General features: G+C 35.9%; 1 protein-coding gene across 2 annotated transcripts in view; it reads right to left on the bottom strand.

Annotated features, from left to right (window-relative positions):
* Nucleotides 1-2,477: 2,477 nt before the first annotated feature.
* ALCAM (activated leukocyte cell adhesion molecule) overlaps nt 2,478-20,706 on the bottom strand; it is a 217,070-nt gene continuing 198,841 nt past the window's right edge. For both annotated transcript variants that reach the window (XM_040484404.1, XM_040484403.1), the window contains 2 exons: nt 6,420-6,536; nt 2,478-4,925 (listed from right to left, as the gene is read on the bottom strand). In XM_040484404.1, the coding sequence (XP_040340338.1) occupies nt 6,449-6,536 (88 nt within the window). In that variant the 3' untranslated portion in view covers nt 2,478-4,925; nt 6,420-6,448. The remainder of the gene's footprint in view (nt 4,926-6,419; nt 6,537-20,706) is intronic.

Below are 20,706 nucleotides of genomic sequence, written 5' to 3'. Positions count from 1 at the left end.
CTCATCTTTGACAAAGCAGGAAAGAACATCCGATGGAAAAAAGACAGTCTCTTTAACAAATGGTGCTGGGAGAACTGGACAGCAACATGCAGAAGGTTGAAACTAGACCACTTTCTCACACCATTCACAAAAATAAACTCAAAATGGATCAAGGACCTGAATGTGAGACAGGAAACCATCAAAACCTTAGAGGAGAAAGCAGGAAAAGACCTCTCTGACCTCAGCCGTAGCAATCTCTTACTCGACACATCCCCAAAGGCAAGGGAATTAAAAGCAAAGGTGAATGACTGGGACCTTATGAAGATAAAAAGCTTCTGCACAGCAAAGGAAACAACCAACAAAACTAAAAGGCAACCAACGGAATGGGAAAAGATATTTGCAAATGACATATCGGACAAAGGGCTAGTATCCAAAATCTATAAAGATCTCACCAAACTCCACACCCGAAAAGCAAATAACCCAGTGAAGAAATGGGCAGAAAACATGAATAGACATTTCTCTAAAGAAGACATCCGGATGGCCAACAGGCACATGAAAAGATGTTCAGCGTCGCTCCTCATCAGGGAAATACAAATCAAAACCACACTCAGGTATACCTCACGCCAGTCAGAGTGGCCAAAATGAACAAATCAGGAGACTCTAGATGCTGGAGAGGATGTGGAGAAACGGGAACCCTCTTGCACTGTTGGTGGGAATGCAAATTGGTGCAGCCGCTCTGGAAAGCAGTGTGGAGGTTCCTCAGAAAATTAAAAATAGACCTACCCTATGACCCAGCAATAGCACTGCTAGGAATTTATCCAAGGGACACAGGAGTACTGATGCATAGGGGCACTTGTACCCCAATGTTCATAGCAACACTCTCAACAATAGACAAATTGTGGAAAGAGCCTAAATGTCCATCAACTGATGAATGGGTAAAGAAATTGTGGTTTATATACACTATGGAATACTACGTGGCAATAAGAAAAAATGAAATATGGCCTTTTGTAGCAACGTGGACGGAACTGGAGAGTGTGATGCTAAGTGAAATAAGCCATACAGAGAAAGACAGATAGCATATGGTTTCACTCTTATGTGGATCCTGAGAAACTTAACAGGAACCCATGGGGGAGGGGAAGGAAAAAAAAAAAAGAGGTTAGAGTGGGAGAGAGCCAAAGCATAAGAGACTGTTGAGAACTGAGAGCAAACTGAGGGTTGATGGGGGGGTGGGAGGGAGGAGAGGGTGGGTGATGGGTATTGAGGAGGGCACCTTTTGGGATGAGCACTGGGTGTTGTATGGAAACCAATTTGACAATAAATTTCATATATAAATAAAAAAAAAAGAAAAAAAATAAATAAATATACACATATAATTATATATGTATAATAAAATATGTAATCATCTAAATACAGATATTTAAAAATTATGTAATATTGGCCTATTATATGATTTGAACATCTTAGAATAAGTATTTAATAATGGTGTAAGCCTTTCATGTGTCAATTAATATTTTCCAACTTCACATATTATGAAAAGAAGGATTCTTTTAGTAAGGAATAAAGGAATAACTTCTTTATTAAAGAAGTTTGGGGACTATAGTAGACTAGGGCAACATGACCTTGAGAATCAGGTCATGTCTGTCTGTCTTTCTTTCTTTCTTTCTTTCTTTCTTTCTTTCTTTCTTTCTCTTTCAGTTTATTTTGAGAGAGAGAGAAAGAGAGAGAGAGAGAGAGAGAGAGCAAGTGGGGGAGGGGCAGAGAGAGGGGTTGGAGAGAGAATCCCAAGTAGGCTCTGTCCTGCTAGCATGGAACCTGATGTGGGGCTCGAACCCATGAACCGTGAGATCATGCCCTAACCGAAGTCGGACACTCAACTGACTGAGCCACCCAGGCGCCCCTCAGGTCAGGTTTAATACCCAGTTTACCTACTTAAAAGCTAAATGTATTGGGGAGTTATAGAACCTGTCTAAACCTTAGTTTTCAGCTATTAAATGGGGAACATTTAATAATATTTACAACTACTAAGGATTAAATAAAATAATGTATGGATGACCCTAGCACATAGTATTGCTTCAATAAATAGTAATCTCTTTCTCTGATGTATACATAGCTGGCTTTATCTTACTTTGAAGGCAAAGAATTTCAGTAAAAGTTCATGCCTATGTAATTCCAAATGGTAGGCTGAATGGTGTGTTAATGGAGGGAGTGAAGAAATAGAAGAGTGTCCTCTTAATTAAGTTTCTAGGACAGCCACATGGGATACCCACAGTAAGTATAATCCTACCACTAAGATGGAGACACATTCTAGAACAGACACTGCTGCAATCGAGGAGTGGCTAAGGTGGCCCGCCTGACATAATGGGAAGGTATGGACAATTTTATTTTGCCGCATTCCCTCTCCAGGCACTATGATTTCCCCCCTGTTTAATAAAGATGACTACTTTCTACACATGAAGAGCCTAGTTCATGAAGACAAGAAGACATCTGTGAGAGAGATGTGAAGACATATTTCATTTTTATTATCTTTTAGGCATAGACGGGTATGTTAATCCATTTCCACATACAATTCCTGTAATCACAGATAGGAAGTGAAACTTGAACTGGCAAAACCTGTCTCCTGTTTCCAAAGAGTGAAATTGGAGAGATGCAACCTCAGAAGTTGAGGATTGTGCATTATCTTCCTTCCCAGTCTTGCTGTGCAGATGGCTGCCGTTACACAAATACACTCCGCTTTTTATCCCAGCATCGATTCAATTGTAATAATGCTGTCCCCTTTTCCCTGGCAAACTTTCTGCTGTCCGTCCAGAACTCTGAGTTGCGAATGTTCTGCTCTCTAGGTTCTGACAGTTGTTTTTGCACTCAGTTTACTACAGCAAGTGGAAGCCAAGAAATAATTGTAGTATGACCCTCTCTATTGCAACATTGCTTCTTTCTGCAAATAGATCTTAGGAGTTAGACTTTGAATCTTTGATCTCCCACACCAAAAGAAAAAAAAAATTATATGGAAGTGATTTCATTTTAGTGTTCGTGGTTTATTGTGGAAAGCAGGTGTTTAAAAATTTTAGAATTTCTTTAACAAAATTCTAAAGAGAGAAGGAAAAAAAATCACAGTATTTACAGAGATAACAGAATGGCTTAGCCATGCAAAAAAAATAACTTTGGTTTTTCCCCTTTCACTTTGGTTTAAATATTGACCAAGATTCAATTTTTTTCCTGCCAAATAAAACTTCAATACATCAAAGTTTAGAGGCAAAATAACATATTTTCTTTTTCCCCGTAATATTTTATACAGCATTGATTCTAATAGGATATTTTATGTATTTAATCCATACCAATGCACTACAGGAAGCTTTTATTAAACTGAGTCACTACTGCCCAGACAATAAACAGTTTATTAAATGTACAATAACATGTGTTTCTTAATGCAGAAGTGGTAAAATATTATTCCCAATCTCTTTCTGACTTTATCTTCTATTTGTTTTTCATTGCCATCATAATTTTTTATTCTGTCAGTCTAAGAAATAAACATCAGTTTTCCTTTTGCTCCTAAAGAATACAGTTTTTTACCTGGAAATCTGATGTTCACTTTTTTTTTTTTTCTGTAAAGTTACTTAAATCCTGGGACAAAAATGGCTGCGCAGTGTTCTCCCAGAAACCAAGCTTCTGCTTGAAAGAGCAAAGTTTAAAAGTCTAGTCACAAGTAGCTATTGGCCCTTATCCAGTCTACCTCAAAAAGTTTCCATTTATACTACCACCCTAAAAAGTTCCTCAAGCATAAAACATGTTTATAAAGTTACAAATTTGAATGTAACTAAAGATACATAGACATTTTATTATTACACTCTCATGTACTGCTTGATAAATTATGTACCAGTTAAAAACACTAAATTATCTCAAGGTGCATTCAATATCTGTAGCGTAGTTAACAAAAACACACACGAAAAAAATATATATTCTATATTCTGTGGAAAATAACACAGCTTTGATAATGACCACTGTTAAAAATCTCCAATTCTGACTGATATCTTTTTTTAAAGGAAATAGATATAATTTTAAGGCAGTGGATAACCCAAAGGATTTAACACCAATTTTTAATTACAATGATTTACATCGTGATCTATGAAAATGGGAATGTTATCCATGATTTTTCCAAACTGTCTCTCATTTTTCTTTTGACAGAAAATAATACATTAGCAGTTGTCTCTGAAGGTAAGTGCTGCCCAAATTCTGTGTTATGTCCTGTTTCAAATAGGCGAAACTGTCAGTTTGGGAGTACCATTATTATGTATGTGCGTCCGTATGCATGTGTGATTTACTTCGGAAAGTCAGCTGGTGGTGCATGATCAGAATCAGCTCATCGGCTGCTCATCAGTCTGACTCTCTGCCTCCATCTCCCTTGTGATAGAAAAAATCACAGTTTTTGAATAGAGCAATGTGTGTGTCCCCAGCCTTCACAAGCTGCCACCTTTGGGATTTTGGTGCTTGTGAGAAAATTTGGGGGCATTACTGATAGCAATCAGAATCAGAAGTGTGCCTGCTCCGATTATCCATATAAACAATTGAAATAAAAACATTACATTATACATCAGATTAACAGCAACTCCCAGAACAAAGCTTACAGTGTATAAAAATAGCTACGTAAAAAATTTACATAAAAGGCAAACCAAAAAGAAATCCTCAGTGCAGACATTTACAGAAAAAAAACAAAAAACAAAAAACAACAAACCAAACACAACATATGACCTATTATCATGGCTGCCAAAACTTGTTTTTGTTTGTAATTTCACTTCATTGTTTTTACTTGAGATAATTCTCTAAAATCCTGTGACAGCTTGGTAGAATGAACTGCTTAATACTTGAACCATGAATTGCTGTCAATGTCTTTGTATATGTATTAAATACAATCCACGTTCATGCTTCAATTGGTCTATATAGTTTTTTTTTCTCTGAAATGATGAAAAAAAAACACAATTTAGTAAGTTACCATAGCAATCATTTTTCACCACCAACAGATGCTTTGTACTAAAAGTGATAGGAATTACTTTATAGGAGCCTTTCATAAAACTCCATTGTCCCTGAGCCCATCTGTGATCCCAGGCACTGTTGCAGCCCCTTCTACAAATACTTTTTTTGAATTGTTGAAGAGTCTTTATTTTTATGAAAATTGCTTAATTCATATGACTATTAGAAGGTTTTTTTTCAGGAAAATATTTCATTCTGCAGGTTTTGTCTTTAAGCTTAACTTTTCTTTGAGACTTTATCAAATTTTGAAGATAACCAGAAGGTAAATTCTATGTTTACAAAGGATCGAGGAATGCACCTAGAGAAGCAGAAAAAAAGTCCGACGGGAATGCTCATACTTGGCCTCCAATGGACAGCAGGATGGGGGAAGGAACCCAGCTCTTACTTCTTTCACATGAGCAGTTTGAGATCTCAGTTTTCAGATTCTAAAAATGTGTTACCCCAATTATTCGATCTTTCTTTCCTGTGTGTATCCTTCCAATTGTAATTATTTCCCATGCTTGCTACCTGGGGTGACCTACTCAGATTGTGACTTGTGCTTTATTTATAATGAACCAAAGCTTTACTGTGGTTGTTGGGGACTGTTACATCACATGCATAAACTACAGCAACAGTTATTCTCAAGGACACACAAAATAATTTGTCCAAATGGCTTCTGTGTTTGGCTGGCTGAAGAGATCATAAATAAAAATGAAAAGCTCAAATTCCAAGTGGCAATACCATGGAAAAGACTTTTTTTGAGATTGTCTTAAAAAAAATCATACTCATATAGCTATTATATATAAATATATGCAATATATGTAACACTGATATATACATTATACACACATACACATATATGTGCATATGTAGATACACATATACATATACACACACATATAGATAATACACATACTATCTGCAAAAGTTTTGTGTGTCTACACAAATTTTTTCACTAAAATAGTTTGGGGAATGGCTGCATAAATACACGACACTTGTAAGTATATTAAATCCTTAGATTAAAATTTTTATATTTAAAAGTTCTTCTCATAATTGCTTTTTAAGATAAATTTGAAGTATTAGAACAAGCTCTCATCCAACCAAAGTATCAATTTAGAAAATTCAACTTCTTTGCACTCAGCAAAAATTTTGGCATTAGAAGACAAAACGCTAATTGAATGTTACAATCTCAACACTGATTTTAATTAGTCACAGAATAATGATTATTTTTTAGAAGATGGGTAGACTGTTGAGATTCCATTCTTCTGAGAACACCTTTCTGAGTTACCAAAGTTTCCTTTGGCAAAAACTCTCTTCCTGTTTGGAAAGTTGCAATTACGAAGCATCTCAACATCAAGGCTTACTTTCCCTTTTGTCTCCTAGGGTGTTTTGTACTTTCATTGGGAATTATTTCTATAAACCTCAAACAGCCTACCCACCTGGACAACACTTTAGAACAGTTTCTTTCTTAGGCTTCTGTTTTGTGATTGTTTTCTTCTAACTTTTTGTTTTCCTCCAGATTACCAAGGTCCTTGTTTACATGTTTTGAGGCAGTCCTGTAAGAAAATTAAATAAATATCATCACATTGACACATGTGTATTTAACTTTTTAATTTTTTTTTTAATTTTAGGGTTCACATGAATGTATCTTTGAAAAGCAAATGTTTTACATCTAATATAGACAAACTACTGGGGTGAACAAATCCACATCTGTGAACCCGGACTGGTAACAGAACACGTTCCAATGAGATTACCTTGGGTAATGGCGTTGCATTAAATATATGGTAGGAGAAAAACCAACTAATTATTGTGAACACAGACTATACATACTTAGTTGCATCATGTTTTGGGCTGTTTTTTTTTTTTCCTCTCCACTTTCTGGGAAGTAATTATTATCAACTCAATAATCAAAAATTTCCTTTTGGGCAAATACTTTCTGCAAATTTTCTCTGAGGGTGTTTCATTAGTGCCTTTCTCTTTTGTCATTCCGTATTATGCATCCAGATTGAACTAATGTCCTGTATCTTTGTTTATGAATTCTGTTTTATCAAATAAATCACAAGCAAGATTAGAAAGAGACCCAAGTTTATGACAGGAATCTGGCAGCAGAAGCCAAAGTAGCTTTAACACGGTGGTTCTCAAACTGTGGTCCTAGACCAGCAGTATCAGCACCCCCTGGGAACTTGACAGAAGTGCAAACAGAACAACAGAAACAGAAACTCTGGGGAGAGGGCCAGCAATCCATGATAAACAAGGCTCCCTGGTGGCTCAGCTTCTGCCAAAGTTTGAGAGTTGCTGCCATGGTTACACATGACTGGGTTCTATCCTTTAAGAGCTGAAATCAGGTTTTCTTAAGCACACAGATAAATTCCTTGGTTTTAGGATGACCCAGGAGAAACCATAACTATTTCAAAAAGTGTACCACTCCCTCCCTCCCTCCCTTCATTCCTTCCTCCCTCCCTCCCTCCTATTTTCCTTCCTTCCTTCTGTCCCTCCCTCCTTCCCTACCTCCCTCTTCCTTCCTTTCTCTCCTTCCTTAACTCTCTCCCTCCCTGTTATAAGCTCATCAGCAGAACCACAGTGATATGGTAGTTTAAATTATTATTGCCATATAATTCCTAATAATATTTCTATTTTTAAAAAAATATATATATCCAGATGTGCCAAGGAAACTGGGGAGAAAACTCCATTTTTCCCTTAAAAGTATTTCCATTATTGAAATGGATTCATTTGCTAAGAATCACAACTTTACTAGAAAGAGGTATGTAATGGTATATGATATATGTCCAAGTGAGATAAAGACATATGGCTCATTTAAACTGGGGACACTCATTATATTTAGCATGAGTTTAATTTAATTTTTGACTTAAAAATTCTTAGTTTAGCTGAAACTACAGCCTTCTAAGTCCATTCATAAGGCAGGAGAGCAAGCTCAAACTCTGCCAACATGAGAAGTGCTAAAATATGTAATAGCATTTTACAACAGACATTTCAAATGTAAATAAGACATGTCGTCAGTTGGAGTCTATGTATATCATATTATCACATAAATATTTCCTACCTTGCAGTAAAATGGTACATTATGGTGAATGACAACAACCTTATCATATATATTTTCCAGGAAAATGGAAGAAAGATGCAAATGGCCTTGCTCCTTTTCTCATATTTTTCTCATATAAAATATATAAACACAGTATATATTTTTTATATATAACATATAGACATATAGACATATGCTGTCTACATTATATCTATATATCTATATCTATATCTATATCTATATCTATATCTATATCTATATCTATCTAAAATCAAGTAGAAACTAAAGGAAATTTGACCCTTATACTGGATGAGCTCTATTTTTACATAACTTTTCCTCTGAGGTCACTTCCCAGCTGGAGAGGCATAAGCTAACTAAAACTCTGAAGGTAAAGGAGAAAAAAAATCTCAGAAAGAAGAGAGTCACAGAGTGGTGAGAACCCCAAATATTTGTGTAAATCACAATAAACCCTTTGGATGTTATTTCTTCCCTTGGAGGCGAGAAATTTCACTTAGCCAAGTAGAAAGCAACAACTGGAAAGCTTAAAAATGTGCTACAGGGGTGCCTGGGTGGGTTAAGCATCCAACTTCAGCTCAGGTCATGAGTTCAAGCTCACATCAGGTTCTGTGCTGACAGCTCAGAGCCTGGAGTCTGCTTCGGATTCTGTGTCTCCCTCTCTCTCTCTGTCCCTCCCCTGCCTATACTCTGTCTCTCTCTCTCTCTCTCTCTCAATATCTCTCTCAAAAATGAAAAAATATTAAAAAAAAAAGTGACATAGATTTTAGTTACTACCCTACACAGAGAAACATATGTTTGGAGTTGAATCTCGCCAAGCCAAAAGTCCTTGGCAAACATATCAATCTTTCCACTGAAATCCCAGAAAAGCCAAGACTCTGTGATGAGTCTTGGTATTCAACCTAAGATATGTGTGTCATATAAAATGTAAATGTAACTTTCACAAAATCAAGGAAATCAGCCAGAAGTTGAACTGCCTGCCAAGAAAAACAATCCATATCCTTTACGAGAATATAATGGAACATGGAATCTCTATAACATATCACCCCCAAAAGACCAATATATAATAAAAAAAAAAGTTACCATACATATGAAAAATAGAAAAATGTTAACATAAAGTCCAGAGAGTATCCTTGGATGACACAGAATTTGGAAATACAAAGGAAGAACTTTAAATCAGTTACTATATTACATGTTAAATGACATAAAGAATAAAGTGGTGACAATGAGAGAATAGACAAATTTCAGTGCAAAAAAAATGTAAACAGAAATGATTCCCACTGCAAATGAATAATTCACTGAATTATCATATCAACAGATTGGAGGTAGCAGAGGAAAGCCTCAGTGAACCTACAGGACAAAACAACATAAATTATAAATTTTTAAAAACAGAAAGATGATAGGAAAAAAAAGATTCTCAGTGACTTGTAGGACAATATTGAGTAGTCTAACATATGTGTAATTGGAGTCCCAGTAGAAAAAGCAAAAGCAAAGGGGGTAGAAAATATATTTAAAGAAACAATGAAAAATATTCCCAGATTTGTTCATGTTCATTAACTTGGAGATCCAATGTGCTCAGCAATCCCCAAGCAGGAATTATACAAAGACAAACACACCTATGTATGTCATAATCACACTAACCAAAAGCAAATATAAAGAAAAGAACTTGAAAGTAGCCACAGAAAATTTGGGCAGAGGAGCAATGACATGAATAACTGCTAATGTCTCAGGAAAAAAATGCATACAGGAGATAACTAAACATCTTTAAAATGCTGAAAGAAAAATATCTCAACCCAGAATTTTATATCCAGTAAAAAGATTTTTAAGCAAAGGTAATAAAGACATATAAAATTAGAAGAAAGAAAACTGGAATAAATTATCGCTAGCAGACTTGTGCTGAGAAGTATCAAAGAAAGTTCTTTGGTTGAAGGGACATGACACTACATGGAAACTCAGATGGACAAGAAAGAATGAATTCAGATTATATGTGTGTGGTAAAATATAAATACTATTCAAAACAATTTTTATAAAGACAATCATTTAATACGATACATACTGCATTATGTAAGACCCTTGAAACATTATAATTTCATTTAACTTCCTTCATCCTTTTTGCTATTGTTATCATATTCATTACAACTCATTTATTATCAACCTCACACTATAATTACATGAAGGAGGTTATCTAAAATTATAATGTTTCAAGAGTTTTAGATTATTACATGAGTAGATTGTTATCAATTAAGAGTTCTTATTGTAATCCCTACAACAACCACAATAAAAGAATAGAAAGAGGTATAGTTAAAAGGCCATTAGAAAAATTAAAATATAATACTAACACTTATCTGAGTAAGTCAAAAGAAGGCAGGAAAAGAAAAACAGAGTACAACTAGAAAACAAATAGTGAGATGGTGATCTTAAATGTAATTATATCAATACTTAAGTGTAGCTTGGCTAAATCCTCCAATTAAAAGGGAGACTGTCACTCCCTCCCTCTGCCTCTCCCCCAACTCATGCTCTGTCTGTCTGTCTCTCTCTTTCTCTCTGCCAAAAATAAATAAACTTTTAAAAAAAATTTTTAAAAATAAATAAATAAAAGGGAGACGGTCAGACTGTCATAAGCAAGTAAGCAAATGCGATATTCCAGGCATTAAAATTTTTTCTGGATGGTCCAGATTGTAACTATTTCAGGCTAGGAGGCCATATGGTTTTTGTTCCAACTCTTCCACACTGGCATGATAGTGTGAAACAACACAAAGCACATGCGAAGAAATGGGCATGACTGTGCTACCAAAAACCTTTCTTTACAAAATCAGACAGCAGCTTGAGAGTCATAGTCTTATCACCTTTACCATACATGAGGTGCACTTTAACTATACAGAGATCGCAAACTGAAAATAAAAGGAGAGAAAAAGATATACCTGTGAACAGTAAGCGTACGAAAGCACTATAGCTATATTCATATGGGGCAATGTAAAGTTCAACACGAGGAACATTACAGCACCAATGAGAGACATTTCATAGTTACAACAGTTTCAATACACAAGGAAGTCATGACAATTGTATGTGTATGTAATTAATGAAAACATAAAGCAAAAGCTGACAGAATTAAAGGGAGAAATCAACAGACAAATACACAACCTTAGAGAATCTAATACTCCTGTCTCAGTAGCTGATAGGATTAATGGACCAAAATTCCATATGCACAATCATGATGAAGTTACTAGTACTGAGCTAGCTCTAGTACTGGAAGTACTGGCTTGTAACCCTCTTACATGTGAAGTGATGTTATATAATTTGAAAAAAAAAATCTGTAAGGATAAGAAGATTTAAACAAACTGTTATCTATCTTAATCTGACATACAGCTATAGAACACCGTACCCATCAACCACCAAAGTGTTTTCTTCAAATGCTCACCTAGCATCCTCCAGGTAATGCTGCATGGCTGCATGGAAGGCCGAAAGAGTAACTTTCAATGCATTTCAAAAGATTAAAAGCTTACAGAGCAGGCTGTCTTAACAAAACATAAGTCAAGGAGAAATGTGTGGAATTTAACACAGTTTGAGCTACCTGGCTCCAAAGAAGAAACCACAGAGAAAATTGAAACACATTTTTAACTGAATGAATATGAAAATAAAACATACTGAAATTTGTGGAATGCAGCTAACTCAGTGCTGTGAGTGAAATTCATAGTTTAAATGCTTGTGTTATGAAAGAAGAAAGGCTAACAGCAGTGATCTAAATTTTTAATTCATTTATGAAATTAAAAAAAGAAGAGAAAGTTGAATAACTTTCTAAATAAAGTAGAAAAGAGAATAGTAATCCTAAGAGCAAAAAGAATTAAAATTGAAAATAAGTAATAGAAATAAAAATAAAACAAATAAGAAAGTTATTTGAAATTATTAGAAAATTGATTCTCTAAAAACACTGAGCATGATAAAGGAATAAAATAAAAATTAACAATATTAGAAAGTAAAGTGTTATCACTGCAGAATCAGAATTCTATGGGTAACTTTCTGCAAAAGTGTCAACAGTGTAAATGAAATGGACATTTTTCTTGAAAAGCTTACCGATTATTCAAGAGGAAGCAACCTTATGTCTATTAAAGAAACTGAAATCATAATTTTTGTTTTAAAAGAAATTCTCATAAAGAAAACTCCAGGCCCAGGTGGTTTTATCTCTGAACTATATCAAATATTTAAGGAAGTAACAACATCGTTCAGTAAAAGAAGAGGATGGGACCCTTTCCAACTCATTCTAGTAAGCTCACATTACCCAAGTACAAAAATTTAGCAGAGATATTATAAGAAAAGAAAATCACAGATCACTATTCCTCATGAATGTAAACAAAACAATTCTTAATAAAATGTTGATAAACATCAATATATAAAAAATATGATATATCACAATACTGTAGGATTTATTCCAGGAATGCAAGACTAGCTTAATATTCAATAATCAATCAATATAATTTACCATTTTATCAGAATAAAGAATATAGGAAAACAATATGATTTTTTATAGAAATAATGTAAATGCAGATATAATGTAATGTAGATGTCAAAAGAGCATTTGAGAAAATTCAATGATAATCTGTGATAGAAAATTATCACGAATATCACTCTCAGTAATCTAGGGATATTTAAAAAATTTCTTTAGCCTCTTAAAGGGCATTGTGTAGTAAGGAATTTGGCCTTGCCCAAAGAAAATCTGGGCTTTGTCATTAGTTCTTGGGAGATAATCTCTAAATAGTTAGGATATCCTAAGTGCTAGGAGTGGCTTTCTTTTTCCTGGTGCATCTCCAATCGCATGGAATAGTTTATGCTGAGAGGTTGTCTCAGCATATGGCCATCAACATCCAATGGTCTTAGGGTGCGGGCTGGCCATCCTGTAAGAACAGCCATATGATTTAGGGCTTTCGGCTATGTGGTATCAGCCTGATTTCTGAGGAAGGGAGAGGCTGGAGATTGAGGTAAACCATATGGACACGTAGTCAATCAATAATGCCTGTGTAGCAAAGCCCTAATAAAAACTCTGGACAGTAAAGCTCAAGTGAGCTTCTCAGATTGGCAATAGCCCATGCTTTTGCCACACATCAGTGGCAGTAGAGTAACATGTCTGAAGAAAAAGGAAACTTCACATTTGGAACTCTCCCAGACTCTGCGCTATTTCTTTTCCTTGGCCAATTTCAACATATCTATTACTTGTAATGAACATAAACGAGAGTATATTAGGTTCCAGTAAAACTCTGTATTTCTAGCAATTGATCAAACCTGAGTGTGGTTTTGGGAAACCCTCAACTTGAACTAGTATCAGAAGCAAGTATGTTCTTATGTGGACTCTTCCTTCTAACTCAGTATTTGCACACTAACTCCTTGCATTGGGGGTCAGAAGTCTGGGAAGATTTGGCAGTTGGGAGAATCGTACCTTAGCCCCACAGTCTGGCTAACTCTGGGTAGGCATATATGAAAAACAAAGAGCAAATATCATACATAATGGCAAATATTGAACAATTCCCTCCCTAAAATTGGGAACATGTAAAGATTTCAACAGTTCTATTCAACATTGTATTGGAGATCTCTATGAGTGCAACAAAGCAAGAAAAAGAAATAGAAAAAGCATACAGAGGGGAAGGGAGGAAGTAAAATTATCTCTATTTCCAGATGAAATGATTGTTTACATAGAAATCTTAAGGAATCCACAAGACAACGAATAGAATTAACAAGTGAATGTAGGAAGGTGGCTGTATACATTTCAACAACAACAAAATAATCATATTTTTATATAAAAATGGAAAATAAAATTGCAAAATAATTGCATTTATAATAGCTGCAAAAGACATAAAACATAAGAATAAATTTTATAAGACATGTCCATGTCTACATTAAAAGTTATGAAATATTGCTAAGCGGGGTGCTGGGGTGGCTCAGTCAGTTGAGCATCTGACTTTGGCCCCATCATGATCTCATAGTTCGTGGGTTCCAGTCCCACATTGGGCTTTGTGCAGATAGCTTGGAGCCTGCTTCAGATTTTCAGTCTCCCCCTCTCTCTGGCCCTCCCTGCTCACTATCTCTCTCTCAACAAATAACATTAAAATTTTAAAAAATATATTGCTAAGAAAAAATGGAAAGTAAATGGAGAGAAAAATGATATTCACATATTGGAAGGCTAAGAGATGTCAAATTTGAGATTCAAATCTACCCAAATTTATCTATAAATTCAAAGCAACCATAATCCCACAAAGCTCTTAAATTTTTTTGGTAGAAATTAACAAGTTGCTAAAATCTATATGAAAATGGAAAGAAATAAGATTGTTAACACAAGCAGAACATCAAAGTTGAAAGACTTACATTTTATTATCATTATTTTTATTACCACTATTACTACTACAAAAGTTCCAAGGCCAGAAGAAAATCTTTTTAACATATGATGCTGGAATGAGTTGACAAATATAACAAAACAAAACCAACCAAACAAATAAGCCACCTTTGTCTTGTATCACACACAAAATCTTAGATATATCATATTCTTAAATGTATAAAGTTTCTAGAAAAAGACATAGAAAAATATCTCTGCTATTTAGGGATAAGCAAACATTTTGTACCATGGGCACAGAAAGCAGTAAGCATAATAGGAAAAAAATTCATAAGTTGTTCTTCATTAAAATTAAAAACTTTCACTCATTAAAAGACAGCATGAAAAAAAGAAAAGAAGTCACAGACTAGAACAAAAGTCACAATATAACAAAGGACTTTTATACAGAACAGGTAAAGAACTCTTACAGATCAATCATTCTCTCTCTCTCTCACACACACACACACACACACACACACACACACACACACACACACCCAAATACCGGTAAAATCACAAGTAAAAGACCGGAATAGTAACTGTACAAAAGATAATGACCAATAAGTACACGGAGCTTAAAATCATTAGGTCTCAGGGAAATGCAAGTTAAAACCAAAATTAGATATAATTTCACACTTCCTGGAATGGCTAAAATTAAACAGAATGACAATACCAAAGTTAGGCAAGAATGTGGAAGAACCAAAATTCTCATACATAGCTGGTGGGAGCGGGAATTTTGGACAGCTGTTTGGCAATTTCTTATGAAAAATATCTACCCTATGACCTAGCAATTCCATTTCTAGGTATTAACCCAAGATGGTGAAAACAAATACTCACAAAAATGCTTATATAAGGATTTTTTTAGCCATATTATTCATAATAGCCCGAACTGGAAACTATCCAAATGTCCATAAACAAGAGAATGGATTAAAATAATGTGACATATTCTAACAATGGAACACTACTCAGTAATTTCAACAAATCATTAATATATGTATCTCAGGAACACTATGTTAAAAGAAAAAAGCGAGGCACAAAGGAGTACGTCTTGTATGAGGCTCCAGACTAGACAAACGTAATCTCTAGTGATAACAATCAGCACAGTGGTTGCCTCAGGGAACATGGATAGTGGGGCTGAACAGGAAGAGAGTCCAAGGGAATACTCTGGGGTGATGAGATGCTCCATTCTGTGACGGGAGTAATGGTCACAAGGTGTATTACATTTCTCAAAACATGTGATGGCACATTTATTGTAAGCAAATTTTACCTTAATATAAAAACATACAGAGCCACAAGCTAAAGCATATGCCTCTAGTCAGAGACCGAAAGAACCAGGGAATATGTGCAGTGAAAAACTGCATACCATTTTATTTCCCTTTCTATTTACTTTCTAGGTGGATATATTGGTCTAGGGATGATTTCATCAAGTTACATCAAATAGAAGAAAGAGGTATCAAGAAAAAGGGAGTGACTAGAATTTTCCCTAGGGAAGCTTTACTCAGGGCAAATCACAGTATTTTTCAGTGTATTTGTTCAGGTAAATCAGGCCAAAGATCACTGTTCACAGTTTGAAAAAAGGGTTGTTAAAGGCAACATGAAATATTTGTAGAAAATGTTTGTAGAGTTAGAGTTGAGTAACTTCAAATGAATTGCTTTTTGTTTCTTTTTTTTTTAAGTTTACTTATTTTTGAGAGAGAGAGAAAGAGAGATACCTTGAGTGGCAGAGGGGCAGAGAGAGAGGGAGGGAGAGACTCCCCAGCAGGCTCTACACTGTCAGCACACAGCCTGACTTGGGGTTCAATCTCACGAACTGTGAGATCATGACCTGGAGCTGAGATCAAGGGTCAGATGCTTAACCAACTGAGCCACCCAGGCACCCCATACAAATTGTTTTTCTTATTTTAAAGTTTACAAAGCAAATTGTCTTTCCTATTTTAAAGTTTACAAAGCAAAAAAAAAAAAATATATATATATATATGAAAATGAAACTGTAAATGAAAAGCAAATATCTCCCTTCTTAAACTCACTCTCCAAAATTATAACTGCTAACACCCTTATAATGCCTTAATGTGCCAGGCACTGTTCTAAATGTGGTACAGATATTACAATGAGATTAATAAAATTGCTTGTGATCACACAGCTACTAAGTTGCAAAGCCAGGATTCAAACTTCAGGGGTCTTAGCATCCATGCACCATGTTACACAGTTATACAAATATGCTAAGTGTTAACCATCATGAAATGTGCTAAATAGAAATAACAATAGTGTGGTTGGTGGGGGAGGGGGTATATATTGTGTTTATATACATGAGATTTACATAAATTTTACCACTGATCTTTCCATTTGTATTACTGAGACTCCACTCTATCTAGCAGGAAAAGCATTTAAAAATTATTCTGATTACTTTGGCTTGGTTTTTAAATTTTTTTTTTCAACGTTTATTTTTATTTTTGGGACAGAGACAGAGCATGAACGGGCGAGGGGCAGAGAGAGAGGGAGACACAGAATCGGAAACAGGCTCCAGGCTCTGAGCCATCAGCCCAGAGCCTGACGCGGGGCTCGAACTCACGGACCGCGAGATCGTGACCCGGCTGAAGTCGGAGGCTTAACCGACTGCGCCACCCAGGCGCCCCCTTTGGCTTGGTTTTTAAAATGATATAGTAAAAATAAATACAACTTTATGGATGTATCTTTTTTAATTTTGGAAAATAGCAGAGATTTGAAATAATTATAGGGGTTATAAATACCTCTACTACTGGAAGAGGGAAAATTCATTTTTTTTAATGTTCATTTATTTTTGAGAGACCGAGTGCGAGCAGGGGAAGGGCAGAGAAAGAGGGACGCACAGAATCTGAAGGAGGCTCCAGGCTCCAAGCTCCGAGCTGTTGTCACAGAGCCCGACGCAGGGCTTGAACTCACAACAGCGAGCCAAAGTCAGATGCTTAACCTGAGCCAAAGTTGGATGCTTAACCAACTGAGTCACCCAGACACCCTAGAAAAATTTATTTAAGTCATTCTCTTTAGCAAAATATTCTCTAGTCAATTGATTTGAAGGACAAGTTTAGGCATTTATGAAGAATGAGTGCTTGGGTCAAAATTATTATTGGTTGCCTTAAACTTTCTTCATTGTTCAGCTTTTATGTAACTTTAAGAGAACATTGAAATCATAGAATCGCAATAATCATGGAGGAAGCCCTCGAGGTGACCATCTAGACTAATCTGTGAGACTGAGTAAAGTCTTGGTCATAGGGTCAGAGGGCCTGGATTCTCATCCTCATGTGTCAAGTCTGAGTTGCAAGTGCTTGGACAAATACATCCTCTGAAGCATGCTTGCTCACCTATAAACAGGGAATAACAGGATCTGCTCGCAGGGCAGATATGAGGGTAAATGTGACAGTGGACAGCAAAGCCCTCAGCAGTGACAGAGGCTGACCAAACTGACGTGAGTCATGGAGCTGCTGTCCATGGCCATATAGCCGCTAAGTAGCAGAAGGGAGCTCAAACTTAAGTCTCAACTCTTCATTCTGTGTCATTTCCATAAATGCAGTGCCTATTAAGGGTTCAAACTGCTTTTAAATAACTTTTGAGAAGACTCTCCAACTTTTTTGGTGAGATTTCCCTCAGTATTATAGACTTGTTTGGAGATCTCCTTTGAAGGAGGTAGGGAGCGTATAATGGTAGTATCGACTAAGTGTGCCTTCATTTTAACACTTCAGAGTTGCTAAGACATTAGACCCTAACTGTTCTCACCACAAAATGAGGTGATAATTATGTGACATGATGGAGGTGGTAGCTAATACTCTGGTGGTAACCTTATCACCATATATAAATGTATCGAATCAATATGTCGTCCACCTTATTAACCAATGTTGTATGTCAACTACGACCGCATTAAAAACATAATTTAGTGGGGAATGAAGAAGTTTGGCAAAGTGAAGGAGGGGGAGAGTGGCAGTCCTAACCAATGCATCACAATCTTGCGAGGTGGTATTATGAAAAGATATATAAAATGTTACACTAGAATTGCACATTTGGAAAACCAAAAAATACCCATTTAAAATAACTTGCACATGGAAGAGTTCATAAGATTTTGGGATTTTCAAAAGCAGACTTACGTATAACAAATTTGAAAACTCTTTCAGAGGGAGCATGAGTAATCGTTAAAACTTCCTAGGTAGAGGGACGTTTTCTGTGATTTCTCATTTCTGGCATGCCTGGCAGACCCCACAGAATGGCACTAAGGCTACTGACATTTAAGCCTGGGACCCTGAGAGTGTGGAATTGCCTCTTTCAGCAAACTGGCCATTGATACCTGTGCAGGCAATTAAGGTCATATCCAAGAGAATAGTTATTTTTCTTCCTTCCCTGGTCACAGCTCTCAGCAAAGTGAGTTTCCTCCTGGGCCAAGCTTAATAAAGAGTTAGAGGATAGGAGGGCTCTAGTCCCTGTGTCTCAGAAGAAGACTTGTCAGCATTTTCTGGGTTTGAAGAAGGAAAAGAAGAAAAATAAATAGTTCGTCTTATTATTGCTACTTCCAACTTCATATCCTTAGGAATTTCCAAGACTCACTAAAGAAACTCTGCTAAAATAGGAAATCCTTAAGTCTTCAGTAAAAATTTCAAAAAATGGCCTTTTGTTTAGGCCAATAGTGAATATGGGGACCATCTACTACATAAACAATTAGAGAATTAAAATAAATGTAACAATTCTGAATATGCAACAAAAACAGGATGCCACCTGTAGCCTTACTGTTCAAAATGTTTCCTTAAGGTGGGTAATGTTGGTATAGCACATAGCTTGGCTCAGGGAACAAGGCTTCCCTTCACTTTTGAAGAGAAAACATATTTGAAATTAAAAAAAAAAATGAAATGTGTATATACAGACAGCTAGAAAAGATTTTAAAAATTGAAAACATTATATTTTGATGCAAGCCCTTTCCTCTGGAAACATCTCAGGTAATATCTAGCAGGGGAGAAGAGGGTCACGGATGGATGGTTCTGCCCTTTGAATGGCCAATGACCTTGTGATTGATCAACTGGATGAAGACTCTAGCATTTCTACATTATCTTATTTTCCCTCTAGTCCACTGTTATTTATGGTTTGATAGACTCATGGGGCATTTTCTTTTCTCCCTCCTTCTGGCTGCCTGCTAGGTTATGGATAGGGGAAAAGAAAGAAACCAATATTTGGGTTAGCCCAATTTCTTTTTTTTTCTTTTCTTGAGAGAGAGCAAAGAGGGGGAGGGGCAGAGGAAGAGAGAGAGAGAGAGAGAGAGAGAGGGAGAGAATCTGAAGCAGGCTCCACATACAGCCTGACACAGGGCTTCATCCCATCACCGTGGGATCATGACCTGAGACGAATCAAGAGTTGGGGGCTCTCAACCAACTGGCCCACCTAGGTGTCCAAGGATTAGCCCAATTTATAAGATGAGAGAGGCCATGTCAGGCCTGCATTTTAAAGCACACTTTCCCATCCCTCGCACTATATTAAATGCCAGCAACCAATCCAAGTCAGATAAATTTTAATTCCAAAGAAGTTTTAAAGCAGCAAAATATATTTGAAACTACATGGGGATATGGAATAATATACTGCACGCACTACCTTGAGCAGGTTAATTTCACAAGGATTTGGACACTGTGAAATAGGGTTACCTGCATTTAACTCATTAAATTGTTGAGAATTTCAGTGAAAAAAAATAAATAGAAAAAAGACTAGTAGGTGCTTATATAGCAATAAATGAGGAAAGTCATTAAAAATGTGCTATAAATGGTCCTCCAGCACTATCTTCTCAATTTATTCAGTAGGGGGGTCAGTTTTCCCTCGTGGGAACATGCATTTGATTTTAGAGTGAGTATTGATTGGAAAGAGAATTCAGTTAAAATCAAGTTTCTTACAAGATCTTGTTCTACATATCAAGAGATACTATGAGAAACATTTTAGAAAGGCTTAATAGCATGGTTAAGAAACAAATAACATTGTTTCTTAAAATTTCAGGGTTTTAGGCAAGTCTTCTTTAGTCTTTTTGCCAATTTAAGACTGTCTCTGTTTTTTTTTTCTGAGGCAGTAGTGGAATAATATAGCATTACACAAGGCAGAACTGACAAGATATTTGTGATTTTTAGACTTACAGCTTGTCTACATATTACAGAAAAACTTCATGAAAATAGTCATGAGTTCCACAGTTCCAAAAGATAAATCGCTTGGTAAGTTTCCAAGATTCACACAATGTGTATTTTGAGATTACAAATGTCTAGTTAATGCTTACTCGCAGTTTAGTGATAAGAAGTATGGTGGTCAGGGGTCTCTTAAATGCAAC

This window comes from Herpailurus yagouaroundi, unplaced genomic scaffold (assembly GCF_014898765.1).
Source record: "Herpailurus yagouaroundi ecotype Mexico unplaced genomic scaffold, PumYag 162, whole genome shotgun sequence".
NCBI lineage: Eukaryota > Metazoa > Chordata > Mammalia > Carnivora > Felidae > Herpailurus > Herpailurus yagouaroundi.
The sequence above is the reverse complement of the archived record's forward strand: the minus strand, read 5'-3'. Positions and strand labels throughout refer to the sequence as shown.